Here is a 21,456-nt window from a genome sequence, read left to right on the forward strand (position 1 = left end):
CGGATGTTGGGATGGTCTCACTGGACAGCTGACACTTGAGCAGAGATCTGGTGGATGTGGAGGCCCAGTCACTCAGCTGGAGAAAGTGCTCCAGGCAGAGGGAATGGATACGTAAGACCCTGGATTAGCAGGATGAACAGCAAGGAGGCTGGAGAGGAGCGCAAGGGCAAAGAGGTGGGGAGAGGGGGAGGGGCCGAGAGCTGGTGGGCCCCTGTGAGGCCTGCAGGGATTACTCCGAGTGAGATGGGGGTCAGGGGAGGCTTTGCACCAATATGACCTGATTTGCCATTTGAAAGGGTCACTCTGGCTGCCATGTTGAGAATATGTAGGTCAAGGGCAGGAGCCGGGAGGCCTGTGGTAGCCATGGCGATGAAAGCACACCTCATCCTCACAGCATTTTGAGGGAAGGAATTATAATTTTTTTATTAAGGTATGATTGATATTCACTCTTAATGAAGGTTTCACATGAAAAAACAATGTGGTTGCTACATTCACCTATATTATCAAGTCCCCCCCTCATACCCCATTGCAGCCACTGTCCATCAGTGTAGTAAGATGCCACAGAGTCACTATTTGCCAAGGGAAGGAGTCATTACTGTCCCATTTTACAGATGAGGAAATTGAAGATGAGAGATGCTAGTAATTTAAAGCTAAGAAATGGCAGACTGGGATTCGACCTCAGGTCTACTTGACCACAAAGTTCTGTTTTTTTCTTACCACTGTTAAAAATACAAAAACTTGAGCTTCCTTCCTCTGTTTGCCACAAGGAAATTTATAACAGAAGAAAAATAAGCAGAATAAATTCCTGATTTGGTCCCTAAATGGCCCTATCTCCAGAATTATCCTCAGCTATGTCCCTCTAAACTTTCCCAGAGAAACTTCTCAACACAGTGTTCCTGACCTTTTTCCTTTGATTTGTTGCAGTAATACTAATGTGACAATTTTGAATCCATATTAGAATCATTTCTAATACATTGTGAGACTCTATTTTATGCAATACTGATTCACTATAATTGGTTACCATTCAATTGGCTTTCATGGACCTCTTAAAAAGGTTTATACTTAACAGTGTACATAAGTTACACATAATGGAACAGATGATTAACTGTGGTATTTGGAGCTATTTCTACAAAAAATGGGCATCAAAAATTGACCCTTAGACTGTGTCTTCTAATAATGTTGTTTCTATGAGAAGATTCAATTAGCCACATATTTGTGACTTAGCACCTTTTCCAGGAACATCAACTACTTCCTGCAATGGCAGAGACTGCACAGATCTTACCACACAGACACAGTATTCCATGGTTCAGTAACATTTCAAAGGGGGGATCCCCAATTGCTATGCCTTCTTTGCTGGCTTACTAGGTCATGGTAACTTCTGTGCATGCAGGAGAACTGGGCACTGACTCATGCAAATAGTCTGCAGGGAAGGAAGGGAAGTCATAGAGTTTCCAGTGGGCTCCCATGCCACAGGAATTGGACAGAATGCCACCTTTGGCACATACTACTGCTGTAAGCTGAGGATCAGGTCACTGCGGCATGTGGTAAGAATAGCACAAACATAGTAAAACTAAAAAATGTCTTTCATCACTGGTATGCTATTTCATTTCCTCAAATATTTTAATTTTAATGCCAGTCTAGGCTAGGTGCTAGAGATGGAAATTCCAGTGCTGTAGGAGCTCACAGTCAGTAGGCAGATATCCTACAGACTGTGTGGTGAGTACTATAAATTAGGTAGGAAAGAAATGTTCTGGTAGGGCTGGTGGGGAGGGGTATGCCTAATGCCTGGCCTTTACTGTTACCAGTAAGTACATCAACTCTAAAATCTGTTACGACTACAGCAGTCTCTGACCTCCCCTTCCAAGTCTGCCAGCTCACATAGGATGTTCTTCCAATTTTTTTCAACAATACAAGGACCTTCAATCCATTGACTTCTCATTATTTCACTATATATCACTTTGTCTTTCTAATTATTTTCCTCCTTAGCTAGATTAGGTTGCAGGATTATGGCAGAAACTGTCAGTTCCCTATCCAATATCCATTTCCCCATCTGCATTACTAACTGTGACTTTGTTCAGGATGGCATGATGCCCAGAAGAAGATTCCTCATTTCTGAGCCTTCCTTGCAGCTAAGTATGACTGTGTGTCCCAATTCTGACCAGTGAGCACTGAGCAGCAGTCTACTGGGGGTTGGTTCTAGGAAATGTTTTGCTTTCTTGATAAAAGGGTATCATCACAAATGTCACATCCCTTTTCCCTTCTGTCCTTTCCCCTTTCTTCCTGCCTTGAACACAGACATGACATCTGGAGTTGCCAGAATCATCTTGCAACCATGAAATGACAGGCACAATGATGAAAAGCAACACTCTAAGGATGAGAGAGCAGAAAGGGGGAAAGGGACTGGATCCCAGTGGCTTTTCTGAGTGGCTGATTTTCAGCTAGATCTACGGCTGCCCAATATAAAGAATACCTTTTCCAGCTTCCCCTGCAGCTAGACATAGCTATATAACCAAGTACTGACTAATAAAATGTAAGGGGAGGTCTTATGGGTGGTTTTCTGGAAACTTTCTCAAAAGATAGCTAGCTTACACTCTTTGACCCTTTTCTTTCCCTTCCTCTATTCTGCTGCCTGAAATGAGGCTGTGATGGCTGGAACTCCAGAAGCCATTTTAGACTAGAAGGAGGCAGCCCAAATATTTGGGATAGTAATATACTGATCTAAAAGAAGCCTGGTCCCTAGCAACATCATGGACTTCCAGACCAACCCTGAACAGTCTATCTCTGCACTTTGTATACATGAAAGGAATAAATATTATCTTATTTAAGTAATATTCTTCCAGTTTTCAGTCACATACAAACTTAGGACTAATCTTCCCATTACTAAATACATCCATTTTTCTATGTCTGCATTTATGTCTTATGTTTTTTCCCTTATCATAATGGAAAATGTGTCCCTTTTTAAAGAATAGCCTCTTTTTAAGGCCTTTGCTTTACAGTTATCTTCTCTCACTGCAATCATCCCAAGATCTTTGCATGACTAGCTCAGTTTTTTCAATCAGGTAACTATCTGTTACCTCCTCAGAGTTTGTCTGACTACCATATCTCAGGTAGCCTCCAATTATTCCTCCATCCCATTAACCTAGTATAGTTTATCATAGAGTACTTATGGCAATCTGAAATTACTTATACACCTGTTTACATGGTTACTATCTGATTTTTTATATTCTTTCAAAAATTAAGATCCACTTGGGCAGGGACTTCATCTTTCTTGTTAGGCTCTAAGAGGCTCTCAATAAATGTTGAGATGAATGAATTTTGTTAGGAGCAGAGAAGGAGAGATGGAGGCTAGGGGAGGTCACCCAGAGGAGGTTGCACGTGCTCCAAGTTCAAATTCGAGTAAAAGTATGCCCAGAAGACACCAATGAGGGGAGAAGACGATGTTCCCAGAAAAGGGAGCAGCATGCTCACTCACAGAGGTGGAGAGAACATGTTGTATGTGAGACTGGCCGGTCAGTCAGATGATGGAGCCATCATGAGGAACTGGCAGGAGTGGGGGCTGCACAGTAGGAAGGGGCCAGATCATGCCGCCCTAAGGGAAACTACTTGAGAATATTAAAGTAATCAGAGACGTTTCAATTAGTGGTCAGGGGGTCAGTCATTCTGGAGGTCATGCTGAGGATGGACTGGAGGTAAGGAGACCCTCTTAGGGGCCATTACGAGGTCGATGAAATAATGAAGGCACAGACCAAAGCAGTCCCTGTGGACTAGAGAGAGTCAAGGGTCTGGTAAACAGACAGGAAGTTGAATCAGGAGTGTACCAACTAACATTTCTTTTATAATGTGACAGCATATAATGGGAGAAAGAGGCTTTGACATCAGAGACATAAATCAAATCCTGTCTCTCCACTTTGGGTTGTCCCACATTAACCAATGATCCTCAGTGCTAAAGTAGGGATAATATCACAGGCTCCTTCTTGTCATTTTAAGGAGTGAAGTCAATCAGTTGGATTGTGACAATGCCTATCGTTTATGCCCGGCACAAAACAGAAGCTGAATATTTGTTAGCCTTCTTCCCCAACCTTTTGATTATTCAACAATTCAACTACAGAAATCAGAAAACAGGACAGGCACATCTGAATAGAAGTACTTAAGTCTTACAGTTTTGTGAACCTGAGACAGTTATGCAGCAGCTGGGCTCTTGGGAAGCAGCTCGGAGTCAGGTGGTGCTGTGGATGGTGATCCTCAAGCACTCGCAGGGGGCTGTAGAAGGGATATTGTAGAACATAGGATGTTAGACTTGAAATAACAAGCTAATGAATAACTACATTTCAATTAGACTTTAATTTTAAGTATGAACTTTTGCTAAGAAAATCTATTTGCTTATAGACATAAAAATAGAATGAAATCCGTGTAGGCATCACCCAGCGTTAACAGTTACCATAGTTTTACCATTCTTATTTCATCTGTTCCTTCACATGTTTTGGTGACTGTCTTTTAAAGCAAACCCCAGACATAACCCTGAAACACTTAAGGACTTTTTTAAAAAAGGTAAGTACAAGCACGCCTAACAAATTCAACAATGTATTATAATTATATAATTCCCAGTCTGTATTCAGTTTCCTCAATTGTCTTAACAGCGTTTTTCTGTTTGTTTGAATCGGGATGTGAACATTTCATTTTTACCTATCTATAAAAGCTTCCCTAGTTTAAAAAAAAATGCCACTTACCAGTTGAAGAAACCAGGTTTTTTGTCATAGGTTTCTCCTCACCATCTGAATTTGGCTGATTGTAATCTCATAGTATCAATATTTTTCTCTGTCCCTAGTATTTCTTGTAAAATAGTTTTATCTAGAAGCTTGATCAGATTCAGGTGACAACTTTTTGGTAGGAATATTTCATAGGTGATGCTATGTACTTCCTTTCAGGAGGCAATTTCTCTTCCCTCTTTTTATTTTTATTTTTTATTAGGGTGTCATTGATATATACTCTTATGAAGGTTTTACATGAAAAACATTGTGGTTACTACATTCACCCATATTATCAAGTCCCCTCCACAACCCATTGAAGTCACTGTCCATCAGCATAGTAAGATGCCTCAGAGTCACTACTTGTCTTCTCTGTGCTACACTGTCCTCCCCGTGACAACCCCCACACCATGTGTACTAATCATAATACCCCTCAATCCCCCTCTCCCACCCCTACCCTTTGGTAACTGCTATTTCCTTCTTGGAGTCTGTGAGTCTGCTGCTGTTTTGTTCCTTCAGTTTTTCTTTGTTGTTAAACTCCACAAATGAGGGACATCATTTAGTATTTGTCTTTCAGCCCCTGGCTTATTTCACTGAGCATAATACCCTCTAGCTCCATCCATGTTGTTGCAAATGGTAGGATTTATTTTCCTCTTATAGCTGAATAATATTCCATTGTGTATATGTACCGCATCTTCTTTATCCATTAATCTACTGATGAACACTTAGGTTGCTTCCATACCTTGGCTATTGTAAATAATGCTGCAGTAAGCATAGGGGTGTGTATGCCCTTTTGAATCTGGTATCTTGTTTTCTTTGGGTAAATTCCTAAGAGTGGAATTCCCAGGTCAAATGGTATTTCTATTTTTAGTTTTTTGAGGAACCTCCATATTGCTTTCCACAATGGTTGAACTAATTTACCTTCCCACCAGCAGTGTAGGAGGGTTCCCCTTTTTCTGCATCCTTGCCAATATTTGTTGTTCCTAGTCTTTCCGATGTTGGCCATCCTAACTGGTGTGAGGTGATATCTCATTGTGGTTTTAATTTGCATTTCCCTGATAATTAGCAATATGGAGCATCTTTTCATATGCCTGTTGGCCATCTGAATTTCTTCTTTGGAGAATTATCTGTTCATATCCTCAACCCATTTTGTAATCGGGTTATTTGCTTTTTTGGGTGTTGAGGCGTGTGAGTTCTTTATATAGTTTGAATGTTAACCCCTTGTTGGATATGTTGTTTTTGAATATATTCGCCCACACTGTAGGGTGCCTTTTTGTTCTACCAATGGTGTCGTTTACTGTACAGAAGCTTTTTAGCTTGATGTAGGCCCATTTGTTCATTTTTGCTTTTGTTTCCCTTGCCCAAGGAGATGTGTTCAGGAAAAAGTTGCTCATGTTTATGTTCAAGAGATTTTTGCCTATGTTTTCTTCTAAGAGTTTTATGGTTTCATGACTTACATTCAGATCTTTGATCCATTTTGAGTTTACTTTTGTGTATGGAATTAGACAGTAATCCAGTTTCATTCTCTTACATGTAGCTGTCCAGTTTTGCCAACACCAGTTGTTGAAAAGGCTGTCATTTCCCCACTGTAAATCCATGGCTCCTTTATCATATATTAATTGACCATATCTGCTTGGGTTTATATCTGGGCTCTCTAGTCTGTTTCATTGATCTATGGGCCTGTTCTTGTGCCAGCATCAAATTGCCTTGTTTACTGTGGCTTTGTAGTAGAGCTTGAAGTGGGGGAGCATAATCCCCCCCACTTTATTCTTCCTTCTCAGGATTGCTTTGGCTATTTAGGATCTTTTGTGGTTCCGTATGAATTTTAGAACTATTTGCTCTAGTTCGTTGAAGAATGCCATTGGTATTTTGATAGGGATTGCATTGAATCTGTAGATTGCTCTAGGCAGGATGGCCATTTTGACAATATTAATTCTTCCTATCCGTGAGTACAGGATGTATATCCATTTATTGGTGACTTCTTTCATTTCTCTCATGAGTATCTTGTAGCTTCCAGGGTATAGGTCTTTCACCTCCTTGGTTAGGTTTATTCCTAGTATTTTATTCTTTTGGATGCAATTGTGAATGGAATTATTTTCCTGATTTCTCTTTCTGCTACTTCATCATTAGTATATAGGGATGCAACAGATTTCTGTATGTTGATTTTGTATCCTGCAACTTTGCTGAATTCAGTTACTGGTTCTAGTAGTTTTGGGGTGGATTATTTTGAGTTTTTTATGTGCAATATCATGTCATCTGCAAACAGTTACAGTTTAACTTCTTCCTTACCAATCTGGATCCCTTTTATTTCTTTGTGTTGTCTGATTGCCGTGGCTAGGACCTCCAGCACTCTGTTGAATAAAAGCGGGGCTAGTGGGCATCCTTGTCTTGTTCCCAATCTTAAAAGAAAAGCTTTCAGCTTTTCACTGTTAAGTATGATGTTGGCTGTGGGTTTGTCGTATGTGGCCTTTATTATGTTGAGGTACTTGCCCTCTATACCCATTTTGTTGAGAGTTTTTATCATGAATGGATGTTGGATTTTGTCAAATGCTTTTTCAGCATCTATGGGGATGATCGTGTAAGTTTTGTCCTTCATTTTGTTGATGTGGTGAATGATGTTGATGGATTTTTGAATATTGTATCATCCTTGCTTCCCAGGAATAAATTGTACTTGATTATGATCGATCATCTTTTTGATGTATTTTTGAATGCAGTTTGATAATATTTGTTTGTTGATTATTTTTGCAGCTATGTTCATCAGGGATATTGATCTGTAATTTTCTTTTTTTTGTGGTGTCTTTGCCTGGTTTTGGTGTTAGAGTGATGCTGGTCTCATAGAATAAGTTTGGAAGCATTCTCTCCTCTTCTACTGTTTGGAAAAATTTAAGGAGGATGGGTATTAGGTCTTCACTAAATGTTTGATCAAATTCAGTGGTGAAGCCATCTGGTCCAGGGGTTTTGTTCTTAGGTAGTTTTTTTTATTACCAGTTCAATTTTGTTGCTGGTAATTGGTCTGTTCAGACTTTCTGTTTCTTCCTGAGTCAGCCTTGGAAGGTTGTATTTTTCTAGAAATTTGTCCATTTCTCCTAGGTTATCCAGTTTGTTAGCATATACTTTTTCATAGTATTCTCTAATAATTCTTTGTATTTCTATGGTATCTTTAGTGATCTTTCCTTTCTTATAACTGATTCTGTTCATGTGTGTAGAGTCTTTTTTTTTCTTGATAAGTCTGGCATTTCTTTGTATTTCTATGGTATCTTTAGTGATTTTTCCTTTCTTATTTCTGATTCTGTTCATGTGTGTAGAGTCTCTTTTTTTTTCTTGGTAAGTCTGGCTAGGGGTTTATCTATTTTGTTTATTTTCTGAAAGAACCAGCTCCTGCTTTCATTGATTCATTCTATTGTTTTATTCTTCTTGATATTATTTATTTATGCTTTGATCTTTATTATATCTCTCTTTCTATTGACTTTGGGCCTCATTTGTTCTTCTTTTTCTAGTTTCATTATTTGTGAGTTTAGAGTGTTCATATGGGATTGTTGTTCTTTCCTGAAGTAGGCCTGTATTGCAATATACTTCCCTCTTAGCATGGCCTTTGCTGTTTCCCACAGAGTTTGCAGTGTTGAGTTATTGTTTTCAATCATCTTCATATATTGCTTGATCTCTGTTTTAATTTGGTCATTGATCAATTGATTATTTAGGAGCTTGTTAAGTATCCATGTGTTTGTGGGCTTTTTCATTTTCTTTGCATAATTTATTTCTAGTTTCATACCTTTGAGGTCTGAGAAGATGGTTGGTACAATTTCAGTCTTTCTGAAATTGTACCTTCTGAGTTGAGGCTCTGTTTGTGGCCTAGTATATGATCTATTCTTGAAAATGTTCCATGTGTGCACTTGAGAAGAATGTGTATCCTGATGCTTTTGGGTGGAGTCTTCTGTAGATGTCTGTTAGGTCCATGTGTTCTAATGTGTTGTCCAGTGCCTCTGTCTCCTTACTTATTTTCTGCCTGGTTGATCTCTCCTTTGGAGTAATTGGTGTGATGAAGTCTCCTAAAATGAATGCATTGCATTCCATTTCCCCCTTTAATTCTGTTAGTATTTGTTGTACATATTTAGGTGCTCCTATGTTGGTGCATAGATATTTATAATGGTTATATATCCTCTTGTTGGACTGACCCTTTTATCATTATGTAATGTTCTTCTTTGTCTCTTGTTACTTTCTTTGTTTTGAAGTCTTTTTTGTCTGATACAGGTACTGCAACTCCTGCTTTTTTCTTCCTATTATTTGCATGAAATATCTTTTTCCATCACTTCACTTTTACTCTGGGTATGTCTTTGGGTTTGAAGTGATTCTCTTGTAGGCAGCATATACATGTGTCTTGTTTTTTTATCCATTCTGTAACTCTGTGTCTTTTGATTGGTGCATTCAGTCCATTTACATTTAGGGTAATAATCAATAGTTACGTACTTTTTGTCATTGCAGGCTTTAGACTCATAGTTACCAAAAGTTCAAGGATAGCTTCTTTACTATCTAAAAATCTAACTTAACTTACCTAGTATGCTATTTGAAACACAATCTAAAGGTTCTTTTTCTTCCCCTCCCATCCTTTTCTTCCTCCTCCATTCTTTATGTATTTATTAGGTATCGTATTCTGTACTCTTTGTCTATCCCTTGACTGGCTTTAGGAGTAGTTGATTTAATTTTGCAGCCTAGTAATTAATTGATCTACTTTCTTTACTGTGGTTTTATTTCCTCTGGTGACAGCTATTTAGCCTTAGAAACACTTCCATCTATAGCAGTCCCTCCAAAATACACTGTAGAGATGGTTTGTGGGAAGTAAATTCTCTCAACTTTTGCTTATCTGGAAATTGTTTAATCCCTCCTTCAAATTTAAATGATAATCTTTCCAGGTAGAGTATTCTTGGTTCGAGGCCCTTGTTTCATTGCATTAAATATATCATGCCACCCCCTTCTGGCCTGTAAGGTTTCTGCTGAGAAGTCTGATGATAGCCTGATGGGTTTTCCTTTATTATGTGATCTTTTTTCTCTCTGGCTGCTTTTAATACTCTCCTTATCCTTGATCTTTGCCATTTTAATCATTATATGTTTTGGTGTTGCCTTCCTTGGGTCCCTTGTGTTGGGAGATCTGAACACCTACATGGCCTAAGAGATTATCTCCTTCCCCAGATTGGGGAAGTTTTCAGAAGTTATCTCCTGAAAGACACTTTCTATCCCCTTTTCTCTCTCTTTATCTTCTGGTACCCCTATAATGCAAATATTTTTCCATTTGGATTGGTCACACAGTTCTCTCAATATTCCTTCATTCCTATATATCCTTTTATCTCTCTGTGCCTCAGCTTCTTTGTATTCCTGTTCTCTAATTTCTATTTCATTTACCATCTCTCCTACTTCATATAATCTGCTTTTAAATCCCTCCACTGTATGTTTCATTTCAGATACTGTATTTTTTAAGTTTCTATCTCTTTTTTGAATTCCTCCTTGAGGTCTTCAATATTTTTCTGTAGCTCCATGAGCCAGTTTATGATTTTTATTTTGAAATCTCTTTCAGGAAGATTGGTGAGTTCAGTTTCACTTGGGCCTCTTTCTGGTGTTTGTGGGATTTGGGGTTGAACCAGGTTCCTTTGACATTTCATATTTGTAGGTGGTGCCCTCTAGTGCCCAGAAGCTCTACTCTCTGTAGCTGCCCAGCCCTTGGAGCGATGCCAGGGGTCGTAGGTGCCTTCTGGGAAGAAAGAGCTCTTTCCTGCTTCCCAGCTGCAGTGCATGCCTCTACTGTCAGGACCAGTGGACCAAGTGTTCAGGGAGGAGCCTTTATGCTATGCCCTTTTAGCTGCTAAAGGCCAGCCACTCTCTGGCTGGCCTGGCACAATGGCAGGGGCAACAGGTTTGCGATCCAGTGCCAGCTGGGAGGAAGGAGCAGCAGGTTGCATGTTGTGGTGGGGGGCCTCAGAGCTCTGTTACCAGCCAGGGTGATGCAGCCCCTGAAGCTCCAGAAAGTTCCCAATGTGCTGGGCTGAGTGTGCTGGAACAACTTTGTCCACCTGTCCTTTCTCCTGAGCAGCAAGCTCTGTACAATCTTTGTCCCTTTATCAGCCCTCTCACTGTTGGGAAGTCTCTCAGAGTGCCCGCCTTTCTTTTGTCCCAGAGCAGCCAGTTGTGTGTGCCTGTTCTCCACAAGCAGCTGGAATCTCAGTGTCTCCAGGTATTCTGCCTGCCTTAGCTTTCCAACCCCACTAATCTCCAGAACACCATGTAATGTTGTTTCATGCTCCCAGAGCAGATCTCCAGGGCTGGGTGTTCAGCAGTCCTAGGCCTCTGCCCACTTCCTGCTCCATTTCTCTTCCTCCCGCCTGTGAGCTGGGGTCAGGGAACGGCTTGTGTCCCACTGGATCATGATTTTGGTACTTTACCCTTTTCTGTGAGGTCTGCTCTTTTCCCCAGACGTAGGCAGACTGTCACAGCATTCTTTCCTGTTGCTCTTTCGAGATTAGTTGTATTGCTATATTTTCATAATATATGTGGTTTTGGGAGGAGGTTTCTGTCTCACCTCTCATGCCACCATCTTTAAGCCAAACCTCTTCTTTTTTCTCTTTTAACAGTAAGATTGATCAGTGAGTCTGGGTATTACCAGCTCAATCTATCCTTTATATAAAGTTCCCTACAACCTTTCACCTAATGGTATTTAAGTAAACATGAATGGTTGCTAATACATTATTTTTTTAGGGGTTTCAAAGTGGTGCTTTTATAACTCCATCATTCCTTCTGCATTATTAGCTTCTATAGAGAACTTCCCCATGCCAACTCTTTGGCCAATCTGAAAAATAGATTTTCAGGAAAAGCAAAATAAGTGCTTGATTCTTTTTTTTTATTTATCTACTATCAGATTTATCAATGTTATTAGTTTTTTGAGGGGGGGAGGAGAAAATATTAAGAACTCATAAATTTTTATATATTTGAAGTCTTTCAATCCATTGCAGTCATTACTTTTTTGGCCATTAGGCTCCTGAGTAGTACTTTATCATTTACAAGACAGTTAACGTACATTAGTCATTCAAAACTCACAAACCACTGTGTGAAGGTAGGTAGTATTACCCAGCTTTACAAATGAGAAATCTAGGTCATAGGACTGGAACCAGGACTTCGTGCCAATTGTTCTTTCCATGAAATATAATAGTGGTTGAAAGAAACAGAGTATTGAAAGGGACTGAATTTTTTTTTCCTTCTCGTTTTGAGATTAAACAGCAGATGCCTTTAACCAGTGGGAATACTATATTAAGCAAAATACCCTTTAGAAGGCATTACTTGTAGCAAACACTGTTGAGAATTGTGTTATGCTGATCATACTGTAACTTAGTAAATAGCCTGTCTCAACTTTGTTTGTGAAGCATTTCAATTTTGATTACTCTGTGTGGGATCTACTGCTCAGATGTATGTCATTTTATGGTCTGCCCATGTCTGGGGAGCTGGCATTACACACTGCCTAGTGTTTTTAATTCAGAACTTTTTCTAAAAGAAATCTTAGCCTCTTATGTTCAAACCCTAGTTTTAATAGCATAAGCTATTTCCCTCTTATATAGCTTTGTGGGCATAGTAATAAAATAAATACCACAAAATCACTGATGAGATGAAAATTGAGCTCCCTGCTTCTGTGCAGCCATGTAGGTAAAACAGTAATTGGCTCTGATAATAACTTTTGTTCTTACAAACCAAAGTCTAAATGAGAGTCACATTTGATATATCTTCTTGTAATTACTATCAAAAGGAGAGAATACAAAGTTTAGATTGTTTAGTGACTCAAGATAAATAAATAGCTCTTTTCTTGACCAATTTAAGAAAAATTTCTGAAATTATTTCTGATATTTATCTTACTATTAGTAAAAAATGATAATCTTCCAGAGCATGCTTCTCTGCTCAATGGAATGATTTTGTTTTTTCAATCTACAGTTGTTTTTCTTGAAAAAATCTTATCATAAGCTGATAATGCAGCTATGCTTTTAAGTATTTTTCTTTACATCTCCATAGATGATTTGTAAGAAAAATTTAGGTTATGAATGTACTTGGTAGTGATGTTCAGAGAAACCATTTTATATGCTAATATTATTTAAATGTAGACTCCTTTAATATTTTTTTTTGTTTTTTCACTTTTGTGAATGAGTTTATTAGTTCTGCTGCTATTTGGGATTTATTGAGATGACCTCTGAACCTTTGAGTCTCACATTGAATTGTAAACGAGAGGCCAACGTGGGTGCCTTCCAGATAGAACTGGTGTTTTCTTCTCAGAAGACTATATCCCGATGTTGGTCTAGCAAAGCCAGACTGCCAGCTGGCAGCCGTCCAGGCCGCAAACCGGTGGGCGTCAGCTTATGAGAAGGGAACACTTTTCCACGTAGAAAGTGCTCTTCTGGAGTAATCTGGCCTCACTTGCAGGAAGGAGGCAGAGACGGTAGACAGCAGCACCTGAAACATCTCGTGCGACCAGCGACCGCTATTTTTAGCCCCTCAGGGGGGCCGCCATACCTGCCCATGGCCCCGAGCCCGCTGCCCTAAGGCTGCTGCTGTTATTGCCCTTCCGTGGCCATGTAGAAATCACGCAGGACGCTCTGCAAGTAATTGAACGTGGGCCTCTCTCCTGCCTTCTCTTCCCAGCACATTTTCATGATGTCGTAGACTCATCCGGGCAGCTCTCCATGCGGGGCATCCTGCAGCCCTGGGACAGGGTGGTCATCACGTCGGCATTAGTTCTCCCTGGGTAGGGAATTTTCCCATAGGTGACGATTTCATACAGCACAACTCCAAAGGGCCACACACCAGACTTAATAGTGAAGCATCTGAAGTTGATGGCCCCTGGAGCTGTCCACTTACAGGGGAGTTTGGTACCTTCTCTTGCTGTGTACTCGTTATCTTCAATTACTCGAGCAGGGCCAAAATCTGCAGTTTTGCACGTGAGTGACTCTGAGACCAAAACATTAGCTGCTCCTAGGTCTCGGTGAATATAGTTCTCTCAATGTATGGCATTCTCTCTGCGATCTGGGCAGAAGAGTCAATTAGCTTTGGAAGTGGCACTTTGCCCCCTTTGTCATGCTTCAGGAACTCCAGCAAACTGCCCTTGGCCATGTACTCGATGATGATATAGATGGGCTCCTCTTTGGTGACCACGGCGGACAGCCTCGCCAGCTTGTCCTGTCGAAGGGTCTTCCTGAGGTTTGCCTCTTCCAGGAATGCTTGCACTGACACAGTGCCTGGTTTCAGGGTTTTTACAGCCACTTTGGTACTGTTGTTAGAGTCACCCATCCAGACTTCCCCAAACTGTCCAGCACCCAGCCTTCTCACCAACTTAAACATGCCCAGGTATCTTTATCCCACGGCTTTTGCGGTTTGGGTCTGAAACATGCCTTCTCCAGTCTTCTGCACAAGCCATCTGACTGCTTTGGGTAATGCTTAATCATGTCACTAATACGAGGAAGTGTGATGGTGGTGAGATGTACTACCCCCCATTGTCCACAGTGCTAATAACATCACCATGCACAGGGTCCTAATCTCTGACATGTAGAGAATAGCTTCCTTTTAGTGTTTCACTTTCTCGATGAGAACAGATCCAGCACTGTTCCCTGGGCCCAGAAGCTGCCCTTCCTCATCTTTCCTGGTTATATCCCTGAAAAACCACTCTTCTGTTTCCAAGGTGTGGGTTTGCCTACATAGTTGCTGGGGATGAAGCCCTCTCTCTTTGTTGAAAGGGAGTTAGCTTTCCACCGCTCTTCATGCTTCTCCAGCACCGCCATCCTCCCTCCTTTCTTGAAAGGCAAGTCGTGGATGGATGCCATCATAGGGGTGCAAGGCTACCACAGTGTCTCCTTGCTCCTCTGGGTCTTTAGTTTGAAACCTCTGTCCTGGTCAAAACTGAGCTTCTGGAACGGGTTGAGTCTTCAAATCTGTTCCATCATCATTCGGATTGTCTTTCCTTTTTGATTTTATACATCCCATATTTCCTGATCAGCCATTAAAATGGTACTGTATAAAGGAGGAGTGGGGCACCAGCCCGGGCCGCACACATGGCATGCACTGCACCCCTCCTGCTGAGCCACCCCAGGGGAGGAGCCCCAGCGGCCCCACCCTCCTTTAATATGTTTTGAAAAGGAAAATTAAATCATATGTGCTACATCTTATTTTGGTATACACACGTTTTGGTTCCACAATAGTGAATTTTAGAATATTACTAACTTTAAGGGACTTTTTCCATTGCCTTAGAAGTCAACTAATTAAGAACTGATATTACAACCTATCATTTCTGTTGTTTCTATTTACATTTTATTTCCAGAAATTTCTATGTTCAATACTACAGAAATGTAAAAATGGGCAGAAAACAATTGGATTTTAATGCCAGTTTTAACAACGATTCTGTATCTGATTATTTCCTCCTATGCTAGTCCTATAACCTCTCAAAGTTGATGGAGCATAATAAAACTAAGAAAATTGCTATGGTTTACTGAGCCAATGCTCCTAGAATTAAAAAGTTCTAACAAAGCTTAGACATGATAGCTGAAGGTATTACCATCAATTATAGCCAGAATACACATTTAAAAAACACCCTAATTACAGAAACTACATCTAGTCAATATAATACATATTAACAATATCCCAATCCTTGGAAGAAGGGAAATTATTCTGAAAGTTTAATTAAGAAGGAAAAAATTATGTTCGGGTATTAGTTCCAATAAAAGAGGCACTCAGCTTCTACGAGAAAACTCCAGACTAGAGTTTGCTGGAGTGTGGGTGTCTCACCTCAGGGGGATTGCCTCCAGCAAGTTCACTCTGGATTCGGTGAAAACAAGTAACAACAAAAGAACTTTGGGGCAAAAGGTTGTATAACAAGCTTTATTCTCATGGTGACAGGTAGAGTGCTGGAATCACATCTGCCTCTGCAAAGTTCACAATACATCTCCATCTTTGCCTCCTGGCCAAGCACTGGGTGGCGCTCGTACACAGTAACACCTCACAATGAAGGCTCATTGCCTACCCAGTAGGCCAATTATATCATTATAGTTTAGGGTCAGGTGAGGATCCTGGCCATAGGAACTTCCATTTTCTCCTCTAATGTGTTACTGTGGGGAAGTTGGGGTTCCTATGGCCAGGATCGTCACTGAACTTAAACCACCTGATGATGTAACGGGCCTGTTGCTGGGCTACCGCTTCCACACCTTTAGGCAATAAGCTATTATTGTGCTATAGAGAGAGCTGGGCCCAGTGATCTGGGCGGAGGCAGAGACGTGGTGCTCAACCTACTGCCCGGAGAACAAGCCGGGTAATAAACCCTTTCACCCTAAAGAATGTTTTGTTGTCAATTTCATTGGTCACATTGAATCCATAGCGAACTTGCCCGGGGCTGAAACCCATTGGCAAGACAGTAGGTTTACCTACAGAAGAAAAGCCATTTGTAATTAGGCACTACATTGTTTTTGTAACTACAAAAACTTCAAGGAGAAGGGAGTAGATGTCTTATTTGCAACCTGTGTCCCTGCAGGGGTTAAATAAAGTAGACAGTTGAGAGCAGTTATTTGAAGATTCAGTGTCTTGCCAATGGGTTTCAGCCCTGGGCAAGTTTGCTATGGATTCAATGTGACCAAAGAAAATGACAGCAAAACGTTCTTTGGGGTGAAAGGGTTTATTACTCGGCTTGTTCTCCTGGCGGGAGGTTGAGCACTAGCCTCTCTGCCTCTGCCCAGCGCACTGGGCCGAGCTCTCTATGTAGCGCAGTAATAGCTTATTGCCTAAAGGTGTGGAAGCGGCAGCCCAGCAACAGGCCAGTTACATCATCAGGTGGTTTAAGTTCAGTGACGATCCTGGCCAGAGGAACCCCAGCTTCCCCACATTTGGTTTAAAAACTGCTATTAAAAATATTAAAGGAAAGTTTGGAGCGTATGTTAAGAAATAACTTATCTAGAAGCAAACATTCTGCAGGTATTTTTGTAGTCTTCCCCTTCACTTTGACCTTAGGTACAGCCCGTTTACGCATCCTTAAAACCAAAGAAAGACCTAGATCATGAGCTCATCTGTCTGGCCCCTACAGCCATTTTAACAACTGCATGAGATCACCCTCAGACTAAGATATTTAACTGCAAGGATATCAGGTTTTTTTTAGTTGCTCACAACACGCCTTTTTAAAAAGTTACAGAGGCTACATATTTTATGATTCCATTTACATAAAATGTCCAGGATGGGCACATCTAGGAGATAGAAAGTAGATAAGGAGTTGCCAGGGGCTGGAAGGAGGAGGGAAAAGCAAGTGGTGTTGATGGGTGTGGAGCTTCTTTGTGGGGCGCTGAAAGTGTTCTGGAATAAGGCAGGGATGATAGATGCGCAACTTGTGAAAATGCTAAAAACCCCTGAATCGCACTCTTTCAAAGGGGTGAATTTTATAGTATGTGAACTATATCACAATTTTGTAAAGTCACAAGACTTCATAAACTGTTGATAATATCATATAGCATTAAGTGTCAACTTAACTTTCAGCATCAAATCATAGTTGCCTGCATTTTGCAAATAAAGAAAATGATTTCCAAGAGAGGAAGTGACTTACCCAAGGTTATACACAAGCAGTCCAGGGTACAGCAGGACTAGAACCTCGGTCTGGATGCCTCTTCAAACGCCCCCTTTGTACCCCCACCGTGCTGCCGAATCTGGTGGTTTATATTTAAGCACCTCATTGGTAACTAATTTGAATTATTTAAAATGAGGAACACGTGATTCAAATGAGCTGCTTTTTTCTAAACATACGTTTTTTCTAGATATAGCAAAATCTTGTGAAGGAGTAAATAAATTTGTAGCAGTAAATTAGCAAGTCCAAATTGAGATCTACCTGCAAGTGTCCCTTGAGGAAAGTGGCCACATTAACAGACCAAGGGAGCCCTCTACCTGTATAGTTGTAGTATAGATTTCACTGGCAAAATCCTTGACCTGGAAAGCTAAAAATAAATCAAGGCTAGAGCATCCCAGTCCTTTGTCCACCTGGTTTGACTTCCAGCATTATTTTTGAGAAAAATGAATGTGTCTGAGGATGTATTTGTACGAGCAATAGGGTACATGAAGGAAAATCTGTGGAAAGTTCTTTTTTCTGTAAATGAAAGAGACCAATTAGCAATCTAAATAAAAGACCAAATACATATATAGTTTTAATAAGAATTACATTAAAATCATTATTTTTCAAATAACTTGACACTCCTCTGAGAATTTAAAATGTTAGTAAGCATTTTAGTTCATCCAGCATGAAAGTTTCATTGTTTCTTTGTTTCAGCGAAAGATAGGGTTGAATGTAAAAATCATGCAGGATCCTGAAAACATTCACCACAGAGCTGCTGTAAATGAGACCTATGGAATCAGCTTGCCATATATTAATCAGAGAAAAACATGTGTAAGTAATGAGTTGTTTTAATGAGCTTCTAAGTTCTTTAAAAAAATCAAGTTATTAGTAGTAGTGTGAAATATAATGTAGATTTTAGTAAAGATTTTGGGTCCTTTTGTCCTTCGAGTTTTTTGGAGATGAAAGGGTGGCTTTCATTCTGTTTATAATTAGACATGATTTTAGAAAGTAAGCCTATTTTTAAAAGATCTGTTTGTAGGTCATTCAAATTTCTCTATTTTCCTTGATGTTCTTAAGTAATCTAGTATCGTAATTTTAACAAGGACGAAATGATTTAACAACAAAAAGACTTAATAAAGAAATTTTAGATATTTTTTTCGACATTAGGCTTACCACTAGAAAAATCAAAAGAAAACAACAGCACAGGATCAGCTTCAGTGGTGTGTGCTCATGCAATACCCAAAATTTAAGAATATTACTGTAAATCTGAGGCAACCGGGGGTTAATCTTTTATGTCTGCGACATGAAGAGAAGGAAAACAAACATGATGAGATGAAAAACAAACTCAGAGACCGGCAGTAAGGGATCTCAGAATCTGTGCCTGTTTTGGCTGTTCACTTCCTGTTAAGTGTCCCAAGGCAAGGATTGTACTCTCTCTGTGTTGTGGGGTTTTCTTAGGAGGATTAAGTGCTAATTGGGGGATTCGTTTGTTTGAGATCATTTCTAATACTGGAAACAATTACTGAGGTGACATTTATACATTTTTCAGTACATATTTTTAACCTTTGGCTTCTCTCAAAAGCTCTTAAATGTATCCTTTGGTAAAATCAGAACTAAAAGATTAATTTTAGAATTAAACTGCAAAACCATTTCTGACCAGCATAATAGTCTCTTAATCTTCCGAATTTCCTACGTAGACATTTTCAACTGCCTACTTCATTCACGTTAACCATGAAATGTATTTCTAGTTTCTTTATATGTATTTCATGTTAATCTAACAGGTTTGGTTTAAGAGCACTTTATCATGGAAACACTTTATAGCCTAAGAACCAGAAAGTTAGATATTTTTATTCCTGCTAAAACTTTATTTAAAATGTCAATGTGAATAATGTGAAAGGCGTTTTATCTGCATCCCATGAGCCCAAGGCCCTTGAAATAAAAATATTATTTCTCTGGCTATACAGACAAGCTGATTTCTCCTTTGTTGTTGGTTTTCCCCTTCAATCTAGAGTTAATATTGGCTTAGCTGGTGGAGTGGGGAAGCTTTGTAGCCTAAGGCCACTATTGCATTTCATGCGAACTTTTTCTGATGAGTATTGAAGTTTAAAAAGGCATATGTCTAGATTTAGAGAGGATTATGCTTTGCTTTAATGAATCAGAGTGAAGATTCAGGCATAAATAGGAATTCAAAATAATACCCAAAAAGCTGGGAAGAATCTTAGTTGTTTATTAGATTTTTTTCTAATTCCCAAATAGGAGCATGCCTTAGATGTTATGCTCATGTTCTTTGAACACAGAGGATTTGGGAAAGCACTTTACCTTGTATGACCTGTAGATAATGTATATTCACTTATTGTACTGAAGATCCTTTTTCCCCATAAAACTTGACTCCGTAAAAATCTGCACCAGAGCACTTTAAAATGTATGTACATTAGCTACATTTTGTGCAAAGTGACTAGTGGCATTTCCATCGAAATAGTTGATTCTATCAGTTAATGTTGTTATATGTATATATGATGGTGCTAACTGAAAAACAGTATTTTCATTTTGAATTTATAAAACAGGAGCATTGTGCCGAAAGTCCTATGAGAGAAATACTGAGGTGTTTGGTTTTAAACAATCACATAGAGCATTTGGGAATAAACACAGCTGTGATTTACCACTTACAAAAATGTTTTTGAAAGCCCTTACCTAAACTGAAGCAATGTCTTGCGTTGTGATGTATGGTTAATTAGAAAAGCACCATCAAGGCTAATCCTTTTCTAAAACTAAACACTCAACGGGGATTATTATTTGGCTGCCGAGGGCCATGTGTTTCCTTACTTCTTATGAAACTTGAACAGCTTGTCAAAAGCCTGTAAATAACGTTAGACATTTTTGACAGAGCATATTTGAATATTTAGCTAATTTGCATTATTAGATCCTAGAAAATGGTGTTTTCTCCATTTCATGAAGTGTATCCTTCCTGATAAAAGGGGCCTGATGCAAAGGTTTTTAATGCATTGAAAACACACACCCCACAAAACTGCCTTCAGAATTTGTTAGGTAAAATCAATTTACAAAAGAGTATTAATAGTGAAACGAGGATCTTTCCAATATCCTAAATCTTCCAAATTAAAAAAAATACCCTCTTATATCTATTTTGAGTACAGCCATAGAGGTATGGGGAGAGAAGAGGAAATCTCTAATAGTGTTCATACTTACTGACATGTAGTTCCAGTTAGACTTTTTAATGTAACACATTAAAAGATGCACAGAAAATTTGACTCTGATTTATTTCTTTTTAATAAAAAGGGTTTCTTAAAAGGCTTGAAACATGTATCTGTTAACATGAATTTTAAAAGAACGATTATGGATGCATAACAAAATAGCCAAACAAAACATTGCTTTGAAATCCTGCACAAATAACTCTGATTATAACCGTTATGACCTAGAAAAGAATCATAAAACCATTTTCTTTCTGGCAACATACGAGTTGCTGTAGAATTATACCAGTGCTTTGGTCCCACTTTCCAAATAAATAAATATATAATGCAATGTAAACTTAGAGTCTTTTATTTATTCATGAGGTTGAATTTAATACTATTATGATTTCTAGATTTTATGAGTCATATGTTATGCAGTGTTTTTTACCAACTTAGTTGGGTAGCAACCACACTTCACAAATCATAGTTTCATTCTTTACTGTTTCACTTGGGGTGTGCATAGTACTCTCTCTCACTGAAAGGACGTTCATCGCTGCAATGCTAAAGTAATGGAAAGTGAGGCAATTGTGTTAATGTCAAATGATTAGAAGAAGCACTAGAAGTAAGAGGTGGGGGTACCGGGGGGAGGGGGAGGGGAAGGGGGGGCGAAGGATGATTTTGAAACATGATTGTGTTTTAAGCCCATGCATATGGCCACAATTACAGTCACAACATAATTTGGCAACGGTAGCAGAATTAGATTTAAACAAATTGATGTTACACGGCAGTAATTCAGAATGAGCTTGTTGCATTTATAAACCATAACAAGCAGAGTGAATTAATAAACCCTTCTTGTCACTAAAAATAAAAAAGGGAATAATTGCTGAGATGGAGTTAACTTAACAGATGACTATAGTCAGCATCCTTTCAGCCT

General features: G+C 39.4%; 1 protein-coding gene and 1 pseudogene across 1 annotated transcript in view; one reads left to right on the top strand and one right to left on the bottom strand.

Annotated features, from left to right (window-relative positions):
• LOC140843193 (IQ domain-containing protein H-like) overlaps positions 1 to 21,456 on the top strand; it is a 44,878-nt gene that overhangs the window by 22,880 nt on the left and 542 nt on the right. The window contains exon 5 of the mRNA XM_073212051.1: positions 18,052 to 18,168. Within this exon, the coding sequence (XP_073068152.1) occupies positions 18,052 to 18,168 (117 nt within the window). The remainder of the gene's footprint in view (positions 1 to 18,051; positions 18,169 to 21,456) is intronic.
• LOC108406717 (tyrosine-protein kinase Lyn pseudogene) lies at positions 13,307 to 14,744 on the bottom strand (annotated as a pseudogene).

Source organism: Manis javanica, chromosome 8 (genome assembly GCF_040802235.1).
Source record: "Manis javanica isolate MJ-LG chromosome 8, MJ_LKY, whole genome shotgun sequence".
Classification (NCBI taxonomy): Eukaryota; Metazoa; Chordata; class Mammalia; order Pholidota; family Manidae; genus Manis; species Manis javanica.